Raw genomic sequence first — 21,216 nt, 5'->3', positions numbered from 1 at the left:
ATGAAACAAAATCATAAACTAAGCAGAAACCAACCGTGCATTAACAATTAATACAAATATTCAAAGATCTCAAAATATGAAAGATCTTATTATCTCACTTTACTTACATTAACAACTTTTTTTAAAAAGTTGAAATATGATACATTATTAGTGAATAGTGTATATTTTCTTGGAGTTTAAAATATAGCTAAGGTACACTGTTCTGAGACCCAATTAAGTACAAAGTTAGCACTAAAATTCTTCTTCTGTCGAGAATAAAATATATAATTGAATTGATTAGCATATTCACTAAATACATTTTTGGTTCTAAATTCGTGAGATTCTTCTCATTCTCATGTGCAAGTCAATTCATTAATTTGGGATTACTTCTCCTCGAGCGGTATTTTTTTCATCCACATTTATTTACTCTGCCATTGGCTCAACGGGACACAATGCCTAACCAACCCATTGTGGTAAAGATTTTCGATACAAAAAGTTGGTCACCTTTGATCAAACTATCAACTTTGATAACATTGTTGGGGCCATGGGAGAAGCCCTAAAATATTGGCAAATCATCACATTGATCTGAGAGCAAACATAAGTTATTTGAACACCACATCTTCGTTCAAAAGCTAAAGACATTAGATATATGGATCTCTTTACTTAAATCTTATTCAAAATCCACTTTTCCAAATGTAAGACTCTTACTCACACTTGATATATCAACGATTTATCTTTTTTATTTTATTTTTATTTTTTTATATTATCTTTGACACATCTAGAATGACATGTCATTGTTGCCACATATGACTAATATTCTCACGTGAAGTCTACTTCACCTTCATCTTCTTCTCTCTCTCAACACCATAGGAGGTTGGAAGTAGGGAGTGTGAAAGGCTGAGTGAGATGAGTGACTAAAAGAAATGATTCTAGAGTTAAAATGAAAATTCTTTCTAATAAATAACTGTTTTTTTTTTGTTGCATAAACTAAAATAAAAAAAAAACCTCGTATTTGCAGAAACTAAAATTATTATACTTAAGAAAGAAAGCTCATGCTTCACAAACCTCTTACTATGTCCCTCTTGCACGCGTGCACACACACATGCACATAAAAATCTATATATATCATAAAGCATAACTAGGTTACGGCTGTGTCCACCATATACATGATTGATTATGTATATTTGCATATTTAAGCCAAAGCTAGCATAGAAAGTGTGAGAAAAACAATGGACACTACTTGGATTCTATTTGTGACACCAATTTTCTTGTGCACTTTGATCCTCTACTACAGAAACAGGCTTAGTCTTAAGCTCAAACCAAAACAAAGAAATCAGCTTCCACTAGGCACTCTTGGATGGCCTTTTATTGGTGAAACCATAGATTTTGTTTCTTGTGCTTACACCGACCGCCCTGAGAGCTTCATGAACAAGCGATGCGCCATGTAAGTTCATCATCATACAATACTTCATTTTAGTTTAACTCACTTTCATTCATTGGCATAGCTACCTTTCTATGAAGCTCAAGAGACAAAGCTTCATAGAAAGTGTGTTTGTCAGTAAAATGGTCGTTAGTGTCACTTTAATTAAAAATAAGAAAAGCCACGCGAGATTGTTTGTTTTTGACAAGGATTTGTGGTGTGCTGTTGCAAATTGTTGCAGGTATGGTAAAGTGTTCAAGTCACACATATTTGGAAGCCCTACCATTGTTTCAACAGATGCAGATGTGAATAAGTTTATACTACAAAGTGATGCAAAGGTTTTTGTTCCTTCTTATCCCAAGTCATTGATGCAGTTAATGGGAGAGTCTTCTATTTTGCTCATCAATGGAACCTTGCAAAGGAGAATACATGGACTTATTGGTGCTTTCTTCAAGTCTCAACAGTTAAAGGTTCAGATTACCTCAGATATGCAGAAGTATGTACAAGAATCAATGGCAAATTGGAAAGAGGACCAACCTATATACATACAAGATGAAACAAAAAAGGTTACCTCTGTTTCCTTCCCCCTCAGTTTCTGAGTGTGTGTGAGTTTGTACTATCTTTGTTTGCTTCTCTCTCCCACGTGTGTTGGTGTCAGAATCTATCTCCAAAGTTTGAACTCTAATATTTTACCTTCAATCTCACGGTGACTTCTTGAAAAGAGTTCCATTCAACTGACACAAGATAAAACAAAAATTGCATGTTCCTTCTCTTAAATATATATTTGGCATATCACCTTTTTCTATGTTCAAGTTGTTTATATGAAAGCAACCAGTCAAAAATCATGTCACAAATTGACCCTCCTCTCTCTTATGTTTTTGCATGAGTTGTAAAAGTAATAATTGGTGATCAAATTATCTATCTAGCAGTGCATGTTTAAATTATTAGAGATAAATTTGGAAAAATCATGGTGTGCCGTCGTGATTTTGACAAAAGCTACACTTTGGAGCTTCAACAAACTCACCACATCATCATGATTTTGTCAAACTCAATGTGATTTTAAACATGCTCGTCTTTTGATTCCAACTTTGTTTCAACATGATATTATTAACTACTTAAATTAAAAATATATCTTAGTTATCTTTATAGGGTTCATAATCATTTTACTGGAACCATGCTGCATTAAAAAGGAGATTCACAATAATTTACTATTTTCCAAGATACTTACACCAACAATTAATTTCTACCAAAAAAAAAAACACCAACAATTAATCACTTCTTCTTTTTTTGTCCATAGATTGCCTTTCATGTACTGGTTAAGGCATTGATTAGTTTGGAACCAGGTGAAGAAATGGAACTTCTAAAAAAACATTTTCAGGAATTTATCTCTGGCCTAATGTCTTTGCCAATAAACCTACCAGGAACCAAACTCTATCAATCTTTACAGGTAGTAATGAGATTGATTTCTTCTACCATATATAGCATGCTTTGCTGAAAGTAATGATGACTTCACATTTGGTTTCAGGCAAAAAAGAAAATGGTGAAATTAGTGAGAAAAACTGTCCAAGCTAAAAGAAATAAAGGCATCTTTGAAGTTCCAAGAGATGTAGTGGATGTCCTTCTTAATGATACAAGTGAGAAATTGACAGATGATTTAATAGCAGATAATATTATTGATATGATGATTCCTGGAGAGGACTCAGTTCCAGTTCTTATGACTCTAGCTACAAAATACCTATCAGAATGCCCTCCTGCTTTACAACAATTGACGGTATATGTGTGTTAACCATCTCGTTTAGATAATTAATCGCATACGAATTGTTTAACCTTCTATATTGTTGTCGAATTTGATGCTAAATTTGCGTGTCAAAAGTTATGCAGATGGCTCCTAATGGCCTAGTCTAAAGTTAGAATAACATTTTTTTTTTTATTAAAAGAAAATCAAGATTTTGCGAGTGACCATTATGCTTCTTTTCATCTATGTCATTGAAGTTTGAAATTTTTCCATAGACAAAATTGGCTGGTAGTGGTAGGTTATGTCCTTTCTATACTAGCTATATATGACTATAAACAATCAAAACGGAAACATCACAATCATACTCAGAAACTCAAGATAAATGATTGAAAGTTCTAGTGGTAGAAACGTGTGCAATTTTTCCTCCCATTCACCCAAGTTTTTGAAAATCTCAATGGTTATGGTATGTGATTGCAACACATGCCCTTAAAAAATTCCTTGAAACGATTTCTTAATTAGCTTTTGGTAACTGAATTTGGTGATTCACAGGTGGAGAATATAAAGCTCAAGAAACTCAAAGATCAGCTTGGGAAGCCTTTGTGTTGGAATGATTACTTATCATTGCCATTTACTCAAAAAGTAAGCCAAGCACAAGTGTGTTTGTCAAACACAAACAAAAATGATCCATAATTTTAAACTGACTTATTATATGCCCAACTTATACAGGTAATCACAGAAACTTTGAGAATGGGAAATATTATAAATGGTGTTATGAGAAAGGCCTTAAAAGATGTTGAAATAAAAGGGTATTTAATACCACAAGGATGGTGTGTGTTTGCAAATTTTAGATCAGTTCATCTAGATGAGAAAAACTATGAGTGCCCATATCAATTCAATCCATGGAGGTGGCAAGTAAGAGAAAAGTCCTCTACACTTTAGATCTTGGTATAGTTTATATGGATATAGGTTTTGTCCAGTCACAACCCTGTGACTGCATGCAGTTATAGCCACATTTGGACTGTCTGGTCAAAATAAGACAATCCTGATTTCAAGCTTGGTATTTTGGATTTAAAAAAAATAAAACCGGCACTGAAATCTGCGCCGTTCGATCTTGATTAGACGATTGCATACAATTCAAATCTAGTTTCTTTATAGTTCATTTTCATGTTACTACACGTATAGGTTAAATTAATGTAACGGGGGGTTTTCAGGATAAGGACATGAACAGTTACAATTTCACTCCTTTTGGAGGAGGACAAAGGCTGTGTCCTGGTCTTGACTTGGCAAGGTTGGAAGCTTCCATCTTTCTGCATCACCTTGTTACTCAATTCAGGTAATAATCATTCTATACTTATTAAATGTTATATTGCTTAAACTTAGGAGCAGAGGCAAAATTATAACATAAGAGCAGACACTAAAATTTCTGAAATCACAGATTCCATATGTGTCCAAGTAGATAGAATAATAGCAAAAATGTCTCTTTCTAATTCCATATGGACAAATATGGAATCCAACTAGTAAAGTTTGTGGGGGCCATATAGATTTTAAATGCTGCATCAGAACAAAGAAAAGCCATTTGATCCTAACCTTTGTTGTAAGATTTGTGTGTTTCATTGGACAAGTACATTTGACTACTGTCTCTTGGGACTGTTTACTTATTTTCTTGCATTGAAGCAAAATTACCCGATGTTCAGAACCAAATTTGTATAGCATCATTATTGTTGTTGTTAGGTTGATTCTGCATAGTATACAATCCTATGATGCATTTTTATGCAAAATTTCTCTACTAAGCTAATTTCAGACTTCAGTAAAAAAATATAATATATAATTCAATGAATATTAGACATTTAAATTTAATGTTTCACATGCAGATGGTATGCAGAAGAAGATACAATAGTGAACTTCCCCACAGTAAGAATGAAAAGAAAGATGCCTATCTTAGTAAGGAGAGTGGAACCTTAGCCAGAAAGTATGAAGCCACTACTACATACTGATACAGTACAAACAGTATATGAAAAATACACAAGGCAATAAAAAAGGATAAATGGAGAGGCCAGGAAAAATTGGCTAATGTAGACACACGTGTGGAGAATTTCACTAGCATTTTTGTTTCTTTGTATTTGTCTTTTGCAAATAAAGACAATAGAAAAAGTTTTGTCTTTTGAAGGACCCCGTGAATTAGGTATTTACTTTTCATTAATTTTGCTTTTCCATTTTACCCGGTATGCTAGGGAAGAAAAAGTTGATCGTAAGAGACAACACTAATAATCATTTTATAACTGTATTTGAGGAGATTATGAACTCTGTCTATTGAAGTTATAAGGTTAAATTCTTACCCGTTACCACTGAGCTACTACCTCATGCACAAGGACAACACTTTCATCTTATTTACTTTGTTTTCTCTCTCTTATTTACTTTGTTTTTTCTTTACTTTGCTTTTTCTCCTTTTCCTTTCTTTAGGAGGGAAGGATTTAATAAGATGAATAAGTGGACTTGGAAATATAGTAGTTTGAGTTCAAGGGTCCCATTAATCAATGATATTGATAATCATGGGACAAGTTGCTGATAGTCCCATTTCAATCATGAATCTAACTGTATATAGTAGTGCATTTATTCATACTTTAGGTAAGGATGATTGAAATGGGAAACTTTAGTAGTAAATAATTATCCCATTTCAATCATGAATCTAACTGTATCAGATTCTTGATTCCCCGTTTACTCTGATTCGTTCTTCTACAAAGTTGTACTTTGAACCTATCCCTTTGTTCTTTTTTTAAACCTTAGGAAGGGAAAAATGTTTCTTGATCAAACAGAAAACTGCACTACTTATAGATTATGAATTTTTCAGTTTATTTAATCAGTTGTTATCTGACATGGAATCCAATATGAAACCATTGGATGGAACTCAACTTAACTATGATTGCATCAATTTTCTAAAATCTAGTTCTAACCGTGATTCTTAAACTCGTCAAGCTTTTTTTTTATTCTTTTGTTTATTTATCTTCTTCGGTCCATTTTTTTTTTGAAGAAAATCTTCTTTGGTACATATAACTTTGAATATAATAAAATGGCATCATAATGAAATAAAATAATTATATGGACGTGTAAAACCTTTTTTACAGTACATAATTATTAAACTCCTTTGAATATTCTAATGTGTAATATGCCATTCATCTTTGATGGAACAACTAGGCATGAAACCACACAATGCATCCAACTCTAAAAAAATTGTTTTACATGTTAGTTTTGTGGAATGACTTATTTGAACATTTTATTTATTTATCAAAATACCTAATTCTAACATAACTAACAAACCATAAAAAAAAACATTACTACCCAAAAGCACCTAAAAAAAGACATCCACGCTTTATCCTATGAAGAACTCAAAATGAATTAAAGGACTTTGGAGAGTTTTGGAAAACTTAAAAAAGATTTTATTAATTTGTTACCTCTTTTCATAATACTCTAAAAACAAAATATATTAGTAATAAGTCTTTCCCTCGCTTCCCCCTCCCGATTCCTACACGCAGCCTAAGAGACAATACTAATTAAGACTGAAAGCCGATGTAATTGTCATGTAATTGGTTGCATTGATCAGTCATCAATTTGGTTCTAATGCAATTGTAAGTATAACTGCGTTCTGTGTTTTAACCTTTTCAGTCACCAACCTGGATTATAATGACAAGCAAAAACGATGATAGCTGTTTGATGACCCAATCACACTGCAGCGAGATTTTATTCTGATGACGTTACGTGCCAGATGGGTACCGACAGTTCCTTGGTCTCTGTTATCAGTTCCATTCTCCTCAGGCGTCATTGCATCTACAACATGGAGACTATGTATAATTTAAACACAATAAAATTCAACAAATTGTTTGTTTTAATACTAAATCACATTTTAATCATTTAAATGTTTGTACACTGCACCAAACCAAGGTATACACCGCGCACCACAATTTGATACAATTTAAACGGGTCACTCGGTTTGGATAAGATTTTGGAGCACCACTTTACTCAATCAAAACTTGTTGGATTTGTCCACTTTCAAAAAATTTGCCCGGTTGATCTTCAAATCAATGGGAGAAGGAATCACCATAATCTAATTCTCAGGGAAGCAACAGCAGAGGCATCAAAACAGAACAAGCTTCAATTCCTTGATGTCAGATTTTGACTAGCCAATGAGTTGCTAGTGGAAATCATCAACTCCAGTGTTGAAAATGAAACTGGTAAATAGAGTGGTTACGTCCCTGGCAAGTGACCATACAAAAATTAAAGCTTGAATTCAGTCCTAAACCAATGCAATCCAACCATTGAATCATAATACTGTCAAAATGTTGGCAATGGTGCCTAGAATGACTTTTGTATTGATGGTGAAATGAGTATAAAGCAAATTTACATTAGCAATACATCAAAATTCACGTATTACAATTTATTGGCCTTATCAACAGATTTATACATGACTTCATTATTTTAATTTGACATGTTTGTAGAGCTGACAAAGATTTTTTTCCAAAATGAAAAAAAAAGTACATATTTAAAATTTCAACACTTTCTCTGTAGTCTAAGTATGTTAATATTTATTCTGACTATTTATGCAAGTAGTGAATTGAACAATACAGCACTTGCTAATGCTTTGGATACTAATCGTTCTCATTCACTCATCCCATGAGGTGAAGACATATAATGATCAACTCATATAATACAAATTTACAAATTATATAAGATATGGGAGAAAAAAAGTAAATACAAGAACGACGAAGGCAGGAATAAAAGTGTCAAAGAAGAAATAAATAAAATTAAAAGAGGTAAGGTATGAGGAGTATTTTACTTCAGTTCAGGAAGAGTCAGGTGCCTCAAGAGTGATGGGTTCCGAATGACAAATGCTTTCCACTCTTCTTTACTGATCTTATCATCCTTGTCAGCATCGGCATCTTGAAATGTCTGTTTTTTTTTTAAAATGTTACCTAAGGGATTAGACTTAAACAACATACGAGAAACACATGTTCCAGCAAACAATTACCTTATCAATAATGGATTCAAGGATTTCATTTTCCACATCCATACCACATTCTGACAAAATGGCAACCACCATTTCCCGAACCTGGAAAAGGATAACAAAATAGATCCAAGCATTAGTAAACATATAAGTATTGGGAGAAACAAGCTATATAAAAAAGCAGGGCCCTCATGGTGGTTATAAGAACCGACTTTAAATACAAATTTTATTTAGCAGGGAGAAGATGAAACAGTAGCACCCTGGATAAGGAGAAGATGAAACAGCAGCACCATGGATACTACGCTCGAGCTAAGTGTGAATGTCACAAACCAAGCAGGCAACTTCATTTCTGATTCGAGATTTATCTGCATTTGGCAATGGCATAACTTAGAAAAAAATGAGCCTATTGATATCTCCTTCAAAAGCTCAATGTGCTCAATGTTGGATTTGTCTTCGGCAGAAGGAGGAAAGAATGCAAGCAAAATTTGTAGCATTTATGCTTGCGGTGGACAACCTCTCTGGCGCAATCATAAACGCAAGAAGGAATCAAGGCTTTAATTTCATTTTTCTAGTAGACATGACAACGCTGCAAATCTTGCTTAAGCTCTTTCCTCCTCGTGCCGAAGACAAATCCAACATCGAGCTTTGGAAGGAGATATCAACAGGCTTATTTTTTCTAAGTTATGCCATTGCCAATGCCTCAAGATAAATCTCGAATCAGAAATGAAGTTGCCTGATCTTGAATGAGACATGAAGAAATGAAGCTGTCAGCTTGAGCATAGTATCGGCGATGTTGCTGTTTCATCTTCTCCCCACTAAATAAAATTTGAATTTATTTATGGGGATTGTATTTAGGGATCTCTTGAACATAAAAGAGGATTTCATTTTTCAGAGTTATTGACCGAAAAATTTGGCTTCAGGTTTTTCATCTTTCGGCCATCAGCATCAACAATCTTAAGGAATTATTCGCAAGATTGCGCAACTCCCTCAGAATACAGGTTCCTCACACAAGAAATAATCATAAGGTAACCCAAGGACTTATTTGAATCAATGATGAAGCTTATGTTAACGCCATTTATGAAATGAAAGTGTATATAGGATTTTCTTTTTTTTTTTGGTTACAAAAGTGTATATAGGATATGGTTACACTGAAAGAAATAATATAATTTTGATTTAACTAAAAAATGGTTGTGTGGTGATAATTTAGTAAAAATTGTCACTTCTGTAATTCTCTATATTGCAACTATATAGGTGAGCTTCAGAGAATAAAACAGAAAAATTAGTCAAAGCCAGCCTTATTTTTCTCTTTAGTTGGTTGTTAATGTAGATACTAGTTCCTAAAAACTTGGTCAACATGTGACAATTTAGAACACGTGGGAAGGTAGAATTTTCAATAAGATTAAGTCAAAGTTCATCAAAAATAATAATAATGATTCTATACAAATATATTCCCTTTTTTTTTTTGGAAGAAATATTTTCCCATATTTGTCACTGAAGATATATGAGACCCCAATTTAATCGATGTTGCATTAAGAAAATTCTAGAGCAATATTATTCTAGGATAAATATGCCAAGATACTTACTTCTTCTCGTTCAATATATCCAGTTTGTCTCAAGTCATACAATCTAAAAGCAACTGCAAGCAAACCAGGAAAATATAATTGATCTTTAATCCATACAGATGGTACTAAACAAATAATATGAAAATACAACTGCAAGATGCTTACTGAAGTCTTACAATCAATTTTCTTTTCCAATGGAGTATAAGGATGAAAGACACTGAGAGCGTGCACAAACTCCTCAAATTCTATAACGCCATTCTTTTTTTCATCAAAGAGATCAAAGACCTGGGAAATTTTACAAACAACCAAACGTACTCAATTATACATACAAAGGAAGAATAGTCAACGTCAAAAAAGAAAAGAAAAGGAAGAATAATCATAACACAACATATCATTCCGCATATCAAGTATAGACGTATATCTGTCTAAAATGATAGATTAACACAACCTTAATGCCCCATTCCCTTGGATACTTTTATACAAATATTATATCACTTTTGATTCAAAAATGAAAATTTTATCCTTTCTTTCTTTCTAAAACCCTTGGATCCAAGCATAAAAAAAAACGAAAAATGGGGAGAATACACATAGAACATCATCTCATACCACTGGGATATAATACATGGGAAACAATGAAAAATTAGATATTAAAACATTAGAATTACATCTGTCAATTTGTAAGATACATTTTGCAATATCTCTGACAAAAGAAAAATATGTATTTGATCTTTTAGAGAGTTCTACTTAGAGAACAAAAACTAGGAAGCTATATCAATCCATCACAACAATTTAAGACCTAAGTTTGTGAGGCAAGGCAACGATTAGGACTTAAAAATATAAACAATTAAGATTGAATATGCTTTGGGGTTTTATTTTACAATTCCCAGGGTGAAAAGTACCAGTAGGAATAGATTGAGTGGTGTGAACAAAATGAAAGTAGAGTGTGAATATATTTCGTCCTACTTGAATACAAAAATTGGGTTCCTAACAGGTGTTTTCCTTGCAAATCAAAAAATTGACTTCCTTAATACAATATACCCTCGCAAATGATATCAAGAAAACAAAAAACAAAAAGAGAATCAATAACAATTATGAAAATGCTTATACCCTATCAAGGAAAAGATTCTTGCCAACTGAGGTCTTCAATAGTGCCAATGTAAGCTCTTCCTTCATAGAGGGAAAATGAAAAAAGAGTTAAAACAGTGCTATCTGACCAGAAATTCAACACTGGTGCTGGTAATGATAAACCTAACAGAGTCGACACCAAACACAGTTTTTTGTCTTTTAAAAACAGCACAAAGCATTGTACTTAGAGCATTGTATAAGAATATGCATTGTACTGATAATAATAAATAAGGAGTAAATGGATGATTCAGTGGATTAAAGATCGGAGTGTCACAAAGATAGTCTTCTAAAGATTAGTCTCACCAAATTAGCCCCTCATAGATTAAAGCATTGCCATAAATAGCCCTTCAAAGAATTTTTCAACAACATGGATCCTCGGTGGCCAAAATGTTCCGGCAGGACTCAAAAACGAAAAATGTAAATGCCAATAACTCGATTAATTTAACACTTGACTTAATGTCTCAACTGGTAGATTGGTCCAACAACTAACATTGTAGATGGAGACAGCTTTAGCAGCATTTTGACTTCAAAGGATCCAGATTCATTTTTCACCAAATAATTTGGAGGATATCAAAATTGATGACAAAATATTTCAGAACATTACATGGTGCAAAAAAGTTGTGAGACGACTAATGCGACCACAATATGAAAAGATGGAATTGAGTGTTCAGTCACTAAATAAATAGAATTATAACAGGCATACACTACCAGTGTAATTCAGTTTTACATTCACATCCAATGAGAAACCTCTACTTTTTTATCTCATACCATCAATTTCAAAATATGAGTGGGGTGAAGGGGCCAAAACAATAAATTTCCATTGGATTATTAGAGCTTAACTACTAGCATAAGTTTTGTGAGATTGTTTATGAGAGCTTATTAAAAAAAACTTATGGCATTGCTCACAAACTATTTTTAGCTTCTTTTGCAAGAAAGCTTATGAAAACCAACAACATAACTGTATTTTGTACTTTACTATAAAAATAGCTTATATACAAGTGGTTATCATGATAAGCACTTATTCTTTAATCTGCAAATAAGTTGTTTATCCAAATAGTGCCAAAGTCATATATAAGCTATAAGCTAACCTAGAAATCTTACAAAAATAAGTTGAAAATGTGTTTGGACAAAGTCATAAGCTGTTTTTATAAACTCTACCAGCCTCACAAATGCTTGCGTCAGTAGATAAACTCGAATAAATCAAATTGAAAATGAGACTTAAATTAAAGAAGTAGAGTTAGTTAGTTAGTTACTTTGTGGATGAGACCATCGTCGATGATTGAACAACTCAACTTCTTGTACAACTCATGCAACGCCTCAATTTCATTCACATTAACTGCATTCCACAAAAATCATACCAATTACTACAAGATTAAAACAAAACAAATAAATTAAAAATAGTAGTAATAATCATTTCCTAAACAAACAAAAAAAGATGAAAGAGAATGAAGAAACGAACAAGGAGAATCGTTAGCGAGTGCGAGAATCTCTTGGAAGGTAGAAAACATCTTCTTCTCTTTTTCTTTCTTCTTCAGCTCTGAACTACGGAAATCGAAGCAACCAGCTAAGCTGCAAAACAAAGCTTCAGCTATTCCAATCAATGGAATGCACACCATACATAGTGTTTCTCCAATCGTCAACCTCGACCCCTAATGAATATGAATGATAAAGAACAAATTCGAAATCAAGAATAATGATAATGATGATGATTGAATTTCTGGGTAATGAATGAATCAGAAATTGAAATATATATGAAAGGTTAATAAGAAAATTGAATTTACCAGAGATTGAGAGTTTTCTTCCATGTCAACTTAGCATTGCAAAACTTATTCTTCAAGGGATCACGATCCAAATTTATTTTTGTCTTTTTCGATGGATTTGGATTGGATTCAGAATTCAAACTTTTCCACTTTCGGCTTATGTCATGTTTTTACTTATAAAATAAAAATTATTTACTAAATTATACATTTTTTTTTTTTACAAAAGTAAATTATACTACATTTTATTACTCTCTAATTTGGCTGTGAAAAAATATTTTGTTGAACGGGTAAAAATTATCCTAAGGTGCAAAAATGTGGTTGACTGAATTGTATCCATAAATTGAATCAAATTGAACCACAAAAAAATTGCACCATATTAAATAGTTTATGGATACAATTCAGTTAATCACATTTTTGCACACCCCTACTTAGGATATGTACACATTTAGTATCCAATCCATCTAAAATATGACTACTTTTGGAAGAATAATTTAGGAAAAACCAAAACTAATAATAATAGAGTAGTTACGTACCGTTGATATAAAAATAGTGTTTTGGAAATATATTGGTTATATTTTGGACTGAGAATTATGAATAATTTTTTCTATATTACTCAGATCAAGCAAGAAGTGATGATAAATATGTCTATAGATAGAACTAATTGTTGTGAAAAGTATGAGATCCATATTCTTCTTCAATTTATAGATAAAAATGATTACATTGTATTTTATGTCAAATTTGTTTTAAAGCAATTTTTGAAATTATAAACAGTGCACCAAATTTGATCCTAAGTGGTCAAGTTAGGGGGCAACAATGTAGATCTCTTCCCTTTCACTAGAGAATTTGTATCAGGAAAATAAACTCCATTACTCAAGTCTTTCACATACCCTTCTTGTGTTACCCTCATTGGATAAGTAACAAGGTGCACACCTTCCATGTCTACAATTTCTTCATTGCTGTAGATTTCCCACATTTGATCTCCAATTGAACACATTCTTTTCACACATTCCAAACTCTGTGGCTCTAAGAATAATTCATCAACACTATTTGTGTGCTCATACCATAGTGCCATTCTGTATGCATGAACATCACCAAGGTTTGTTTGTTTCTCAAGTTCATCTTGAGATTGAAAGCATCCTATGGCAATCTCTGTGTCCTTTTTTCCATCCATGGATCTTTGGTTCATATTAGCTGAACCTATTAATATGTACATGTCATCCACTGGTGACATACATACATGCAAAAAAACAGTACTTTTGTCAAACAAAAATATCCATAAAATTTAAGCTACAATTTAATATTTGCACAAAATTACTTGCTTGTTTATCCTTATATAAACTGAGTCAGAATCAATTATTGGTTATTATGTCATATTTTAAACATTATGTAAATTTGAAATAGTAAAAAAAAAAACACTAACTATTACATGCCTTGAGAAAAAAAATTATTGGAAATGAATTTGGTGAAGAAGAGGTGCATGAATTCAAAAAGGTAAAAACACCTGTAAGTTTATTATTAGTCATTATCACCATGTGTTTCTTTCGGTTCACCAAAAATTTCAAATTTCATGATAATCGAGGCTAAGGATAGTTTACAAACATATACTCTTCTCAATCCACCGAGACGTCTTTTAATTAAGGACAAAATCGTGAGAGCTCACAAGACCAAAAACAAACAATACCTCAAAAAATACTTGGAAGTTAGATTTTAGAAGGACTTAAGCCACACGCGAGGGTTGACATAACCTTTAGTCCCACGTTATTTGGAAATCGAAGCTAAGAGTGGTTTATAGACACTTACTCTTCTCAACCCACCTAAATGTCTTTTAACTAAAGACAAAATTGTGATACCTCACACAAGACTCAAAAATGGATAATACCTCAGAATAACGGTGCAACCGAGTTGAGGTCGGGGACACAAGTATGCAAATTTCCTTTGAGTAATGTACATGTAAAGACCAAAAAGTGGAAAATAAAATAATGATAAATAAACACTAACAGAATAATAATATTACCTATCATGAGCTTGGAATGAACATAAACCATGAATCTTCTATTTTTCTGTGCATTCCAGTATTGTGTTTCAGGATAAGGAGAATCCAATGGAAGATACTCTCCTTTTCCCTTATGCTCCCTATTTGCAAGACAAAAGAAATTCAAGTAGTCTTTTGGATGTCCTATTTCACCACTTTCTTTAATTGCTTCACCAATCAATCTATACATCATTGCCACAGTTTCTCTTGTCCAATGCAATATATCTTGAACAGATTCACTTTCAGGCACTCCTTCTGGCCACATTGGTATAACTATATACACTGCAAATCTCTCTTTTGCTTTGATCTTACTTACCACCTTAAGTGCAATTTCAATTGGAATTAGATTTGTGCATCCACATTGCTTATCTTTTCCCCACCATTGGCATCCTCCAATAAAGTATTGGTTTTCAATGTATATAAACCTCTCAGCATGCCTAATTGCTTCAACATAAGCTTCATGGATAGTACTCTCCACATTGAAATTTCCACAAAAATCATCAACAGAAGTATGATCAATAGACCTATAAACTTGAACTTTCCAATTAGTTTCTATTGAAGTGTTTGAGTTTGTTTGAGGAATGAGATTAACCAAGGTGCTCGTAGGGACTAGAAGCGAAGGATCGCATTGCTTTGTCCATCTTTGCTCAAAATTTGTTAACACATCCCAAGCAGCCTCACCAATAACACAAGCATGAGCATCATGCCAAGGCACTCTTGGTCCTCCTTTGTTAAGGTTTGCTTCTTGAATGTTTGGTTGGTAAAAATCATAACAATGTGATTCCTTAATGAGTGTTTGAAACAATGAATGTTGTTCAGTATCATATCTACCATCACACAAATCTAATCCACCAACAAAGCTCATAATTTGTCTATCACTAACAGATTTAGGCACTTTGGTGTCTACTGTGATAGTTTTCTGATGGTGAGAATATAGTGTTGGGAATTTGTGGTGTAATCTAGGACAGTTTTTGCATATTACTTTTGTGTGGTTGAAATATGTAACAGCATCCTCATCATGTGTGTTCTTAATAAAGGGCAATGATGTTTCATCATCCCAAATCATAACTCTCACAGCCACTCCTTCATCTGCTTTCTTCTTCAATAGCTCACCCAAAATCATTCCTCTAGCATGTTGGATTTCTGTATGTGGATCTCTTACCTGTCAAATAAGCAAAGACGCTCAAACAATGTATGATCATTGTAAAAACTAAATATGAAATGATATTGATTAGTGTGTGTTTGAGTAGAATGAATTTTGTAAAATTAATTGTATTTAAAAGTAAGTTAAAGATAAAATGATTTATGTACGATTCATTTTCATGAAAATGAATTGAACAAGTATAAAAAAACATGTTTGTAGACAAAATTTAGAAATCATAGCTTTATGTTAGAATCAATTATAAAGACAAAATTAATTGTAATTGAAAAGCTCCAAACATACTAAATCAATTTTAAGCCTTTAGAAACACTTTTGACTCTCCAAAAAGTGAATCTAAACATGTATGTTTGCTTTTAGAATTGATTCTAACTTGAAGTTTTTACCTCTACAATTAAACCGTTAACCTCAAATTAATTGTTCAACTCACTTTTAGCAAAAATCAATTTTACAAAATCAATCAATTTAAAATGAATTTTTGTCACTACAAAGTTCAATATGCATGTGAATCGCAAAAATTGACTTTAATTAAAAGTGGATTTAAGATAAAATTATCAATATATAGTGTAAAAATTATATTTAGAAGTCAAAGCTACATATTCTAGCTTCGAGTTAGAATCCATTTTTTTTTTCGTCGAAAAAAAGATACAATCAATCTTGTATGCAAAACCAATTCTAATTGTGAACCTTCAATGAAATTAAAATAAATTTTTACTCTTTAGAATTACTTTTGACTCTCTTAAAAGTGAAATAAAAAATGCAGAGTTAGTAAATTTACCAAAACCATCTTGGGATTTAGGGACCAAGCTGCAATATAAACTATATGCTTTGCACCCTCAATGGCTTTATAAACATCCTCCCATAAATTTTTTGGAGTACCACATGGATCAAAGGGAGGTTGGAAGGTAGGAGAATGATGAGCATCATGATAAAGTTTGACTTGACAATTAGACCTTAGTGGAAATTTTGCATCCTTTAACCCTTGAAATTCATTATTGCTTAGTACCTTTGCCAAACTTTGTTCCAATTTTGCAGGCTTAAACCATAATATAAATTTCAATTTAAGTTTAGGGTTTGGTTTTTCATTTTCCATGAGGAGAGGAAATATTCCATTGATTATACTTCCTTCCTTTAAAAGTTGTTGGGCCTTGATATGGTACTTTCCTAAATTTGAATCTAATGTTTTCAATGTAATGGTGATAACTGATTCAGAAGGATGAGCACATTGAATATGAAAGGTTTGGTTCCAAATACGGTTTCTTTCTTTGCTTGTTTTTGCAACCTTCTTGTTATCTACTTTGATGGTTACATAAGCAGGCTCTCCATTTGAACATATGCACTGAAAATAGGGGAAATTCATGCAATGTTATGAGTTTATGATTACACCAAAAAACTTTTAAAGTAGAGCAATATACAATACATAGGGGTTACAAGGGTTGGTTTAGACAAAATTCATTACTTAAACCCATCAATGTTTTCTCTTTCTCTTTCGAGTTGGAAAATAATACACAATTTTTTCGTTATACCCAAATCAAACTAGTTCGATTGGGTCATAAACCATAAACTATGTTGTTATAATTTTTTTATTCTTAAAACAATGTAGCACTTAAAAGTCAAAATTCAACAACTTAAAAAATAGAAAGAAACTAAGGTATTTAATCCTTACATGTCTCACCAATCGATAAATATAAGGTATATAAATGTAAAAAAAAAAACGTAAATGTCAACTGGTTTGGTTTGTGAGGTCTTATCTTGGGTTTCAAGTCATAAAAACTATTTCGGATTTGATCGAGTTGGTTTTGGTTTGACTCTCGAATTTTATAAAAACTGAATCGGAAACTTGTGAGTTGTGACCACACCATTATACATACGTAGGTGCCAAGTCTGTGTATTTTTGTGTGAAATGATACTCACATTGAAGGGGAAAAATGATGTGTAGGGTGAGGCATTGAAGATGGTAGCTTCAATTGTTCCATGCAGAAGGGTAGGCGTCTCCTCCATTTCTTTAATTTACTACTTGAAATATTTACAACAAATAAATGAACCGAGAGATACAAAACTATTGAATTTGTTTAGACATGAAAAATAATTTGAGTCAATTTACCTTTATCAATTATTGCATATTACCTTACATATATAAGCCAGTTAAGTTACTAGTTGTAAAAGAAAATTTAAATGGAACCTTGGAATTCAATTGAAAGTTAGCAACTAGAGAAGACTTGTATAACTTTGCACTCACATACAAACCCAATCCAACCTTGAAGTATTTGCTATTACAAGTTTTAGCTTTGAAGCTAAAGTTTCTTGAGCCTGAATCACGGTATGAATTTACCGTAATCAATAAGTACAAGTAAAAATACTTGAAACAATAATTATTACGTACCAAGAACTGTAATAATAATTTTCGGTACATTATTAAATCATATCTTGAATTCTTGATCAATTAAAAATTGCTGATTTATTAAGACAGTAAAATATTATTTTTTTATAAAAGTAAATTTTGGTGAGATGGATCTGGAGGGACTTACCATTATGATGCAAACCTCAAGACTCAAAAAATGCTTACATAGATTATGTACATATCATCTATCAAAGAGGTTTTCACGTTAATAACGAAGGTAAAACCAAATTGATTAATATATAAACATTTAGACAACAATAAATAACATTTGACTAGAGAATTAGTGTCTTAGATCAGTATAAAACTACGTGGATGTTTGATATCACCGTGTCACATTGACTCACCGTGATTTCGATAAACCTAAATGATACTAAACATTCACTACTATTGCTATTTTTGAATAGGGAATGGGAGATGAAGGTGGGGTTTAAGGCTTATGCTCTCACTTGCCTTAAGCTTCTCGACTCTCGAGCCATGATCTGCTGTCACTACAAAATGTAGTGTGATTAGTTGGAAAGTGTGGGATCATTTCAAGAGATGAAATAAAGCAAAGATGAGTTTTTGTATCCCACTATCCAATCATCTTACTACTTCTACTCTCTGTCGTTTACAGAAAAACAAATACTAAAAACCACAACCTGTTTGACATGAAACATGGGTTACTAAATTGATCCCCGATAATTACTCGTTGTTTTTCACCTCTACTTTCGTGGCTCAGGATAGAAAAATAGTAAGTTTAATAATGTACATGATCTACTTTAGTAAACATTGTGATACTATTTGTGTTTAAAAAAAAATAAAATTGTGATACTATTTATAAGAGGTATTTAAGTCAATAAAAATTATCTATTTAATCCAATTTGAATCAGATATATAAACTTTTTTGTAGACCGAAATATCTATTATGTATAAATTAAACTGGAGAGAGTAATTTGTAATAGTAAGTAGGGCTCAATCTTAAAATCTAAAATTTAAAAATAAATTTTTTAAATAATAACAGAGTTACTACATATAGGATTGTTACAAATATTCTAAAAGCCAGATAAATTTGTGACCGTCCCAGGCCCCAGCTAAGCATGGCATCTTCATTTGTTTGCCTTCAAATAAACTAACCATATGATCAAGTGAAAGCAAAAAAAAATTAATGTCTATTACGAGGATTTAAAAATTTGCAACCCCATGATCACGTGTGTAGGTGCAAATCTTTGTTTTTTTTTTAAAAGTCAAGCTATCCAATCCAAATTGACATCGAAAAGAATCGAACCTAAATCTTTAAGAGGAGCGCAAATTTTCAAGCCAACGCTAAAAGGCCAGTCCAAGTGGGTTGCGTCGGACCAAATCTTAAATAGAAAGATTTGAATTGGAAAAAATCACTCACATGGCCAAAGCTTGTGTAAGGAAAACTCAACAAAAACACATCAAATTTTTTTCTGATTAACTAAGTAACTAAATATTGAAGTGCAAGAGTTTTCTTCTCTCATGAAATAGGTTCAACATTACAACCAAGGAAGAAAGCAACACCAACCACCTTCCAAATTCGAGAACAAAAACTTATACTATGAATGTCTTCACTCGTTTGGAAACAAACATATCAAACATCTACCTATCTAACTCACAAAAAGAAATGCAAATCCAATAGCAAAAACCAAATCAAAAACTCAAATTATTACCATATCCACATCCCATCCTTCCAAACCATAATAATACACTCACTCATATGTTAAAAATAAAAATAAAAAGCATAAACAAACTCACAAAATCGTAGGACCCAATTGCTCCTATAATTATTAAACTCTAATAAGTAGTAACCATTTCATTATATTGTTCGTTCCAAATTGCAATTACATTACAATTTTTGCATTGGTTGTTTCCACCACCATGACATCAACCTACGGCACAATCCCAACCTCACCAACACCACCAAAACTTGAATACATAACACGTGGCAAACAACGGATCAAGGCCGGCTTAGGAACTCGTCGACCGTGGAAAACCATGTTCGATATCCGGTCACTCGGCATCCCCACTGGTGTACCGGAAGCAATTTCACGTGTTCGTGTCAACATCTCATACTTCCGCATGAACTACACTATGGTGATGCTTTTGATTTTGTTTCTGAGCCTTTTATGGCATCCTTACTCACTCATTGTTTTCGTTATCCTAATGGCGGCATGGTTGTTCTTCTACTTCCTCCGTGATCAGCCGGTGATTTTATGGGGTCGGCTTGTTGATGATCGAATTGTGGTTGTTCTCATGGCGTTTGTTACGGTGGCTTTGTTGCTTCTTACGCAAGCTACTGTTAATATTGTTGTTGCGGTTAGTGTTGCCACTGTGGTTGTGGTGGCACATGGTGTGTTTAGGAAGACAGAGGATTTGTTCTTTGAGGAAGAAGAAGAAGTCATTGTTTCTGTTGCTTCTTGATTTTGATCTATTATGTTCAATAGTTTATTAATCTTTTTTATTTATTTCAATCGTCATTCTTTTTTCATTTTTGTTGTGTGCGGATTGGGTAAAATAAAAATGATTAGTGCATGTTTAAAGTTATGGCCAGTTTGACGAAATTATGATCACATCTAAGATTTTACTATGTAATTTTTGATAAATCACTATACGTTTGGGTTCAAATTTGTTAACGTTAAATGTATTTGTGTAACGAGATTAATTTTGATAAGTTGATAATGTAATTTTTAAAACTATTATATCTATGTTTTTTTTTTAGTTATTTGTGCCACAAATAAAACGAGTTCTCTTTTTTCGATCGGATTTTTTTATACACATGAGTCAAAAATCAAACTTCTAACTAAATACTTGAAGGACCCAAGTCTCTTACCACTTAAATCAATCCATAATTAATATGTAAATTTTATATATAACTATTACTAAATTTACTCTTTGTCATCTCTTGATATGAATTTAGTGGTTAAGTTTGTTAAACAACAAATAAATATGATTGCGCAGTCCCTGGTTAGAGATATATTTTTGGGTTAGTGATATCAAGTTTGTGGTTACATCTCCTTGCCTTCACCAATTTTGTATTTATTAATGAC

At 32.5% G+C, this 21,216-nt stretch overlaps 4 protein-coding genes across 5 annotated transcripts; 2 read left to right on the top strand and 2 right to left on the bottom strand.

Annotated features, from left to right (window-relative positions):
• The first annotated feature begins 871 nt into the window (after positions 1-871).
• LOC25500440 (3-epi-6-deoxocathasterone 23-monooxygenase CYP90D1) lies at positions 872-5,544 on the top strand. Of its 2 annotated transcripts, XM_013588857.3 has the most exons (8): positions 875-1,423; positions 1,641-1,965; positions 2,697-2,846; positions 2,925-3,170; positions 3,684-3,773; positions 3,861-4,046; positions 4,346-4,467; positions 5,006-5,544. In XM_013588857.3, the coding sequence occupies exons 1-8, from the start codon at positions 1,209-1,211 to the stop codon at positions 5,094-5,096; spliced, it is 1,425 nt and encodes a 474-aa protein (XP_013444311.1). In that variant the 5' UTR covers positions 875-1,208; the 3' UTR covers positions 5,097-5,544. The 2 variants fall into 2 exon arrangements, with proteins under 2 accessions (XP_024628007.1, XP_013444311.1); XM_024772239.2 differs by lacking the exon at positions 2,697-2,846 and having other exon boundaries at positions 872-1,423.
• Positions 5,545-6,955: 1,411 nt separating this feature from the next.
• LOC25500439 (calcineurin B-like protein 10) lies at positions 6,956-12,756 on the bottom strand. Its single transcript, XM_013588856.3, has 9 exons — positions 12,599-12,756; positions 12,277-12,466; positions 12,071-12,153; positions 10,800-10,859; positions 9,869-9,977; positions 9,714-9,766; positions 8,155-8,235; positions 7,963-8,075; positions 6,956-7,381 (listed from the first exon to the last, which is right to left on the bottom strand). Exons 1-9 carry the CDS (start codon positions 12,620-12,622, stop codon positions 7,321-7,323), a joined length of 774 nt encoding a protein of 257 aa, XP_013444310.1. The 5' UTR covers positions 12,623-12,756; the 3' UTR covers positions 6,956-7,320.
• A 350-nt stretch (positions 12,757-13,106) lies between these two features.
• Positions 13,107-17,881, bottom strand: LOC25500438 (phospholipase D alpha 4). The gene is made up of 4 exons (XM_024772238.2): positions 17,683-17,881; positions 16,547-17,107; positions 14,592-15,771; positions 13,107-13,798 (listed from the first exon to the last, which is right to left on the bottom strand). Exons 1-4 carry the CDS (start codon positions 17,767-17,769, stop codon positions 13,365-13,367), a joined length of 2,262 nt encoding a protein of 753 aa, XP_024628006.1. The 5' UTR covers positions 17,770-17,881; the 3' UTR covers positions 13,107-13,364.
• Positions 17,882-19,796: 1,915 nt separating this feature from the next.
• Positions 19,797-20,778, top strand: LOC25500437 (PRA1 family protein F3). The gene has a single exon (XM_013588853.3). The coding sequence runs from the start codon at positions 20,048-20,050 to the stop codon at positions 20,588-20,590; it is 543 nt and encodes a 180-aa protein (XP_013444307.1). The 5' UTR covers positions 19,797-20,047; the 3' UTR covers positions 20,591-20,778.
• Positions 20,779-21,216: the final 438 nt, after the last annotated feature.

Source organism: Medicago truncatula, chromosome 8, assembly GCF_003473485.1.
Source record: "Medicago truncatula cultivar Jemalong A17 chromosome 8, MtrunA17r5.0-ANR, whole genome shotgun sequence".
Taxonomy (NCBI): Eukaryota; Viridiplantae; Streptophyta; class Magnoliopsida; order Fabales; family Fabaceae; genus Medicago; species Medicago truncatula.
This window is presented reverse-complemented; position numbering and strand designations above follow the sequence as displayed.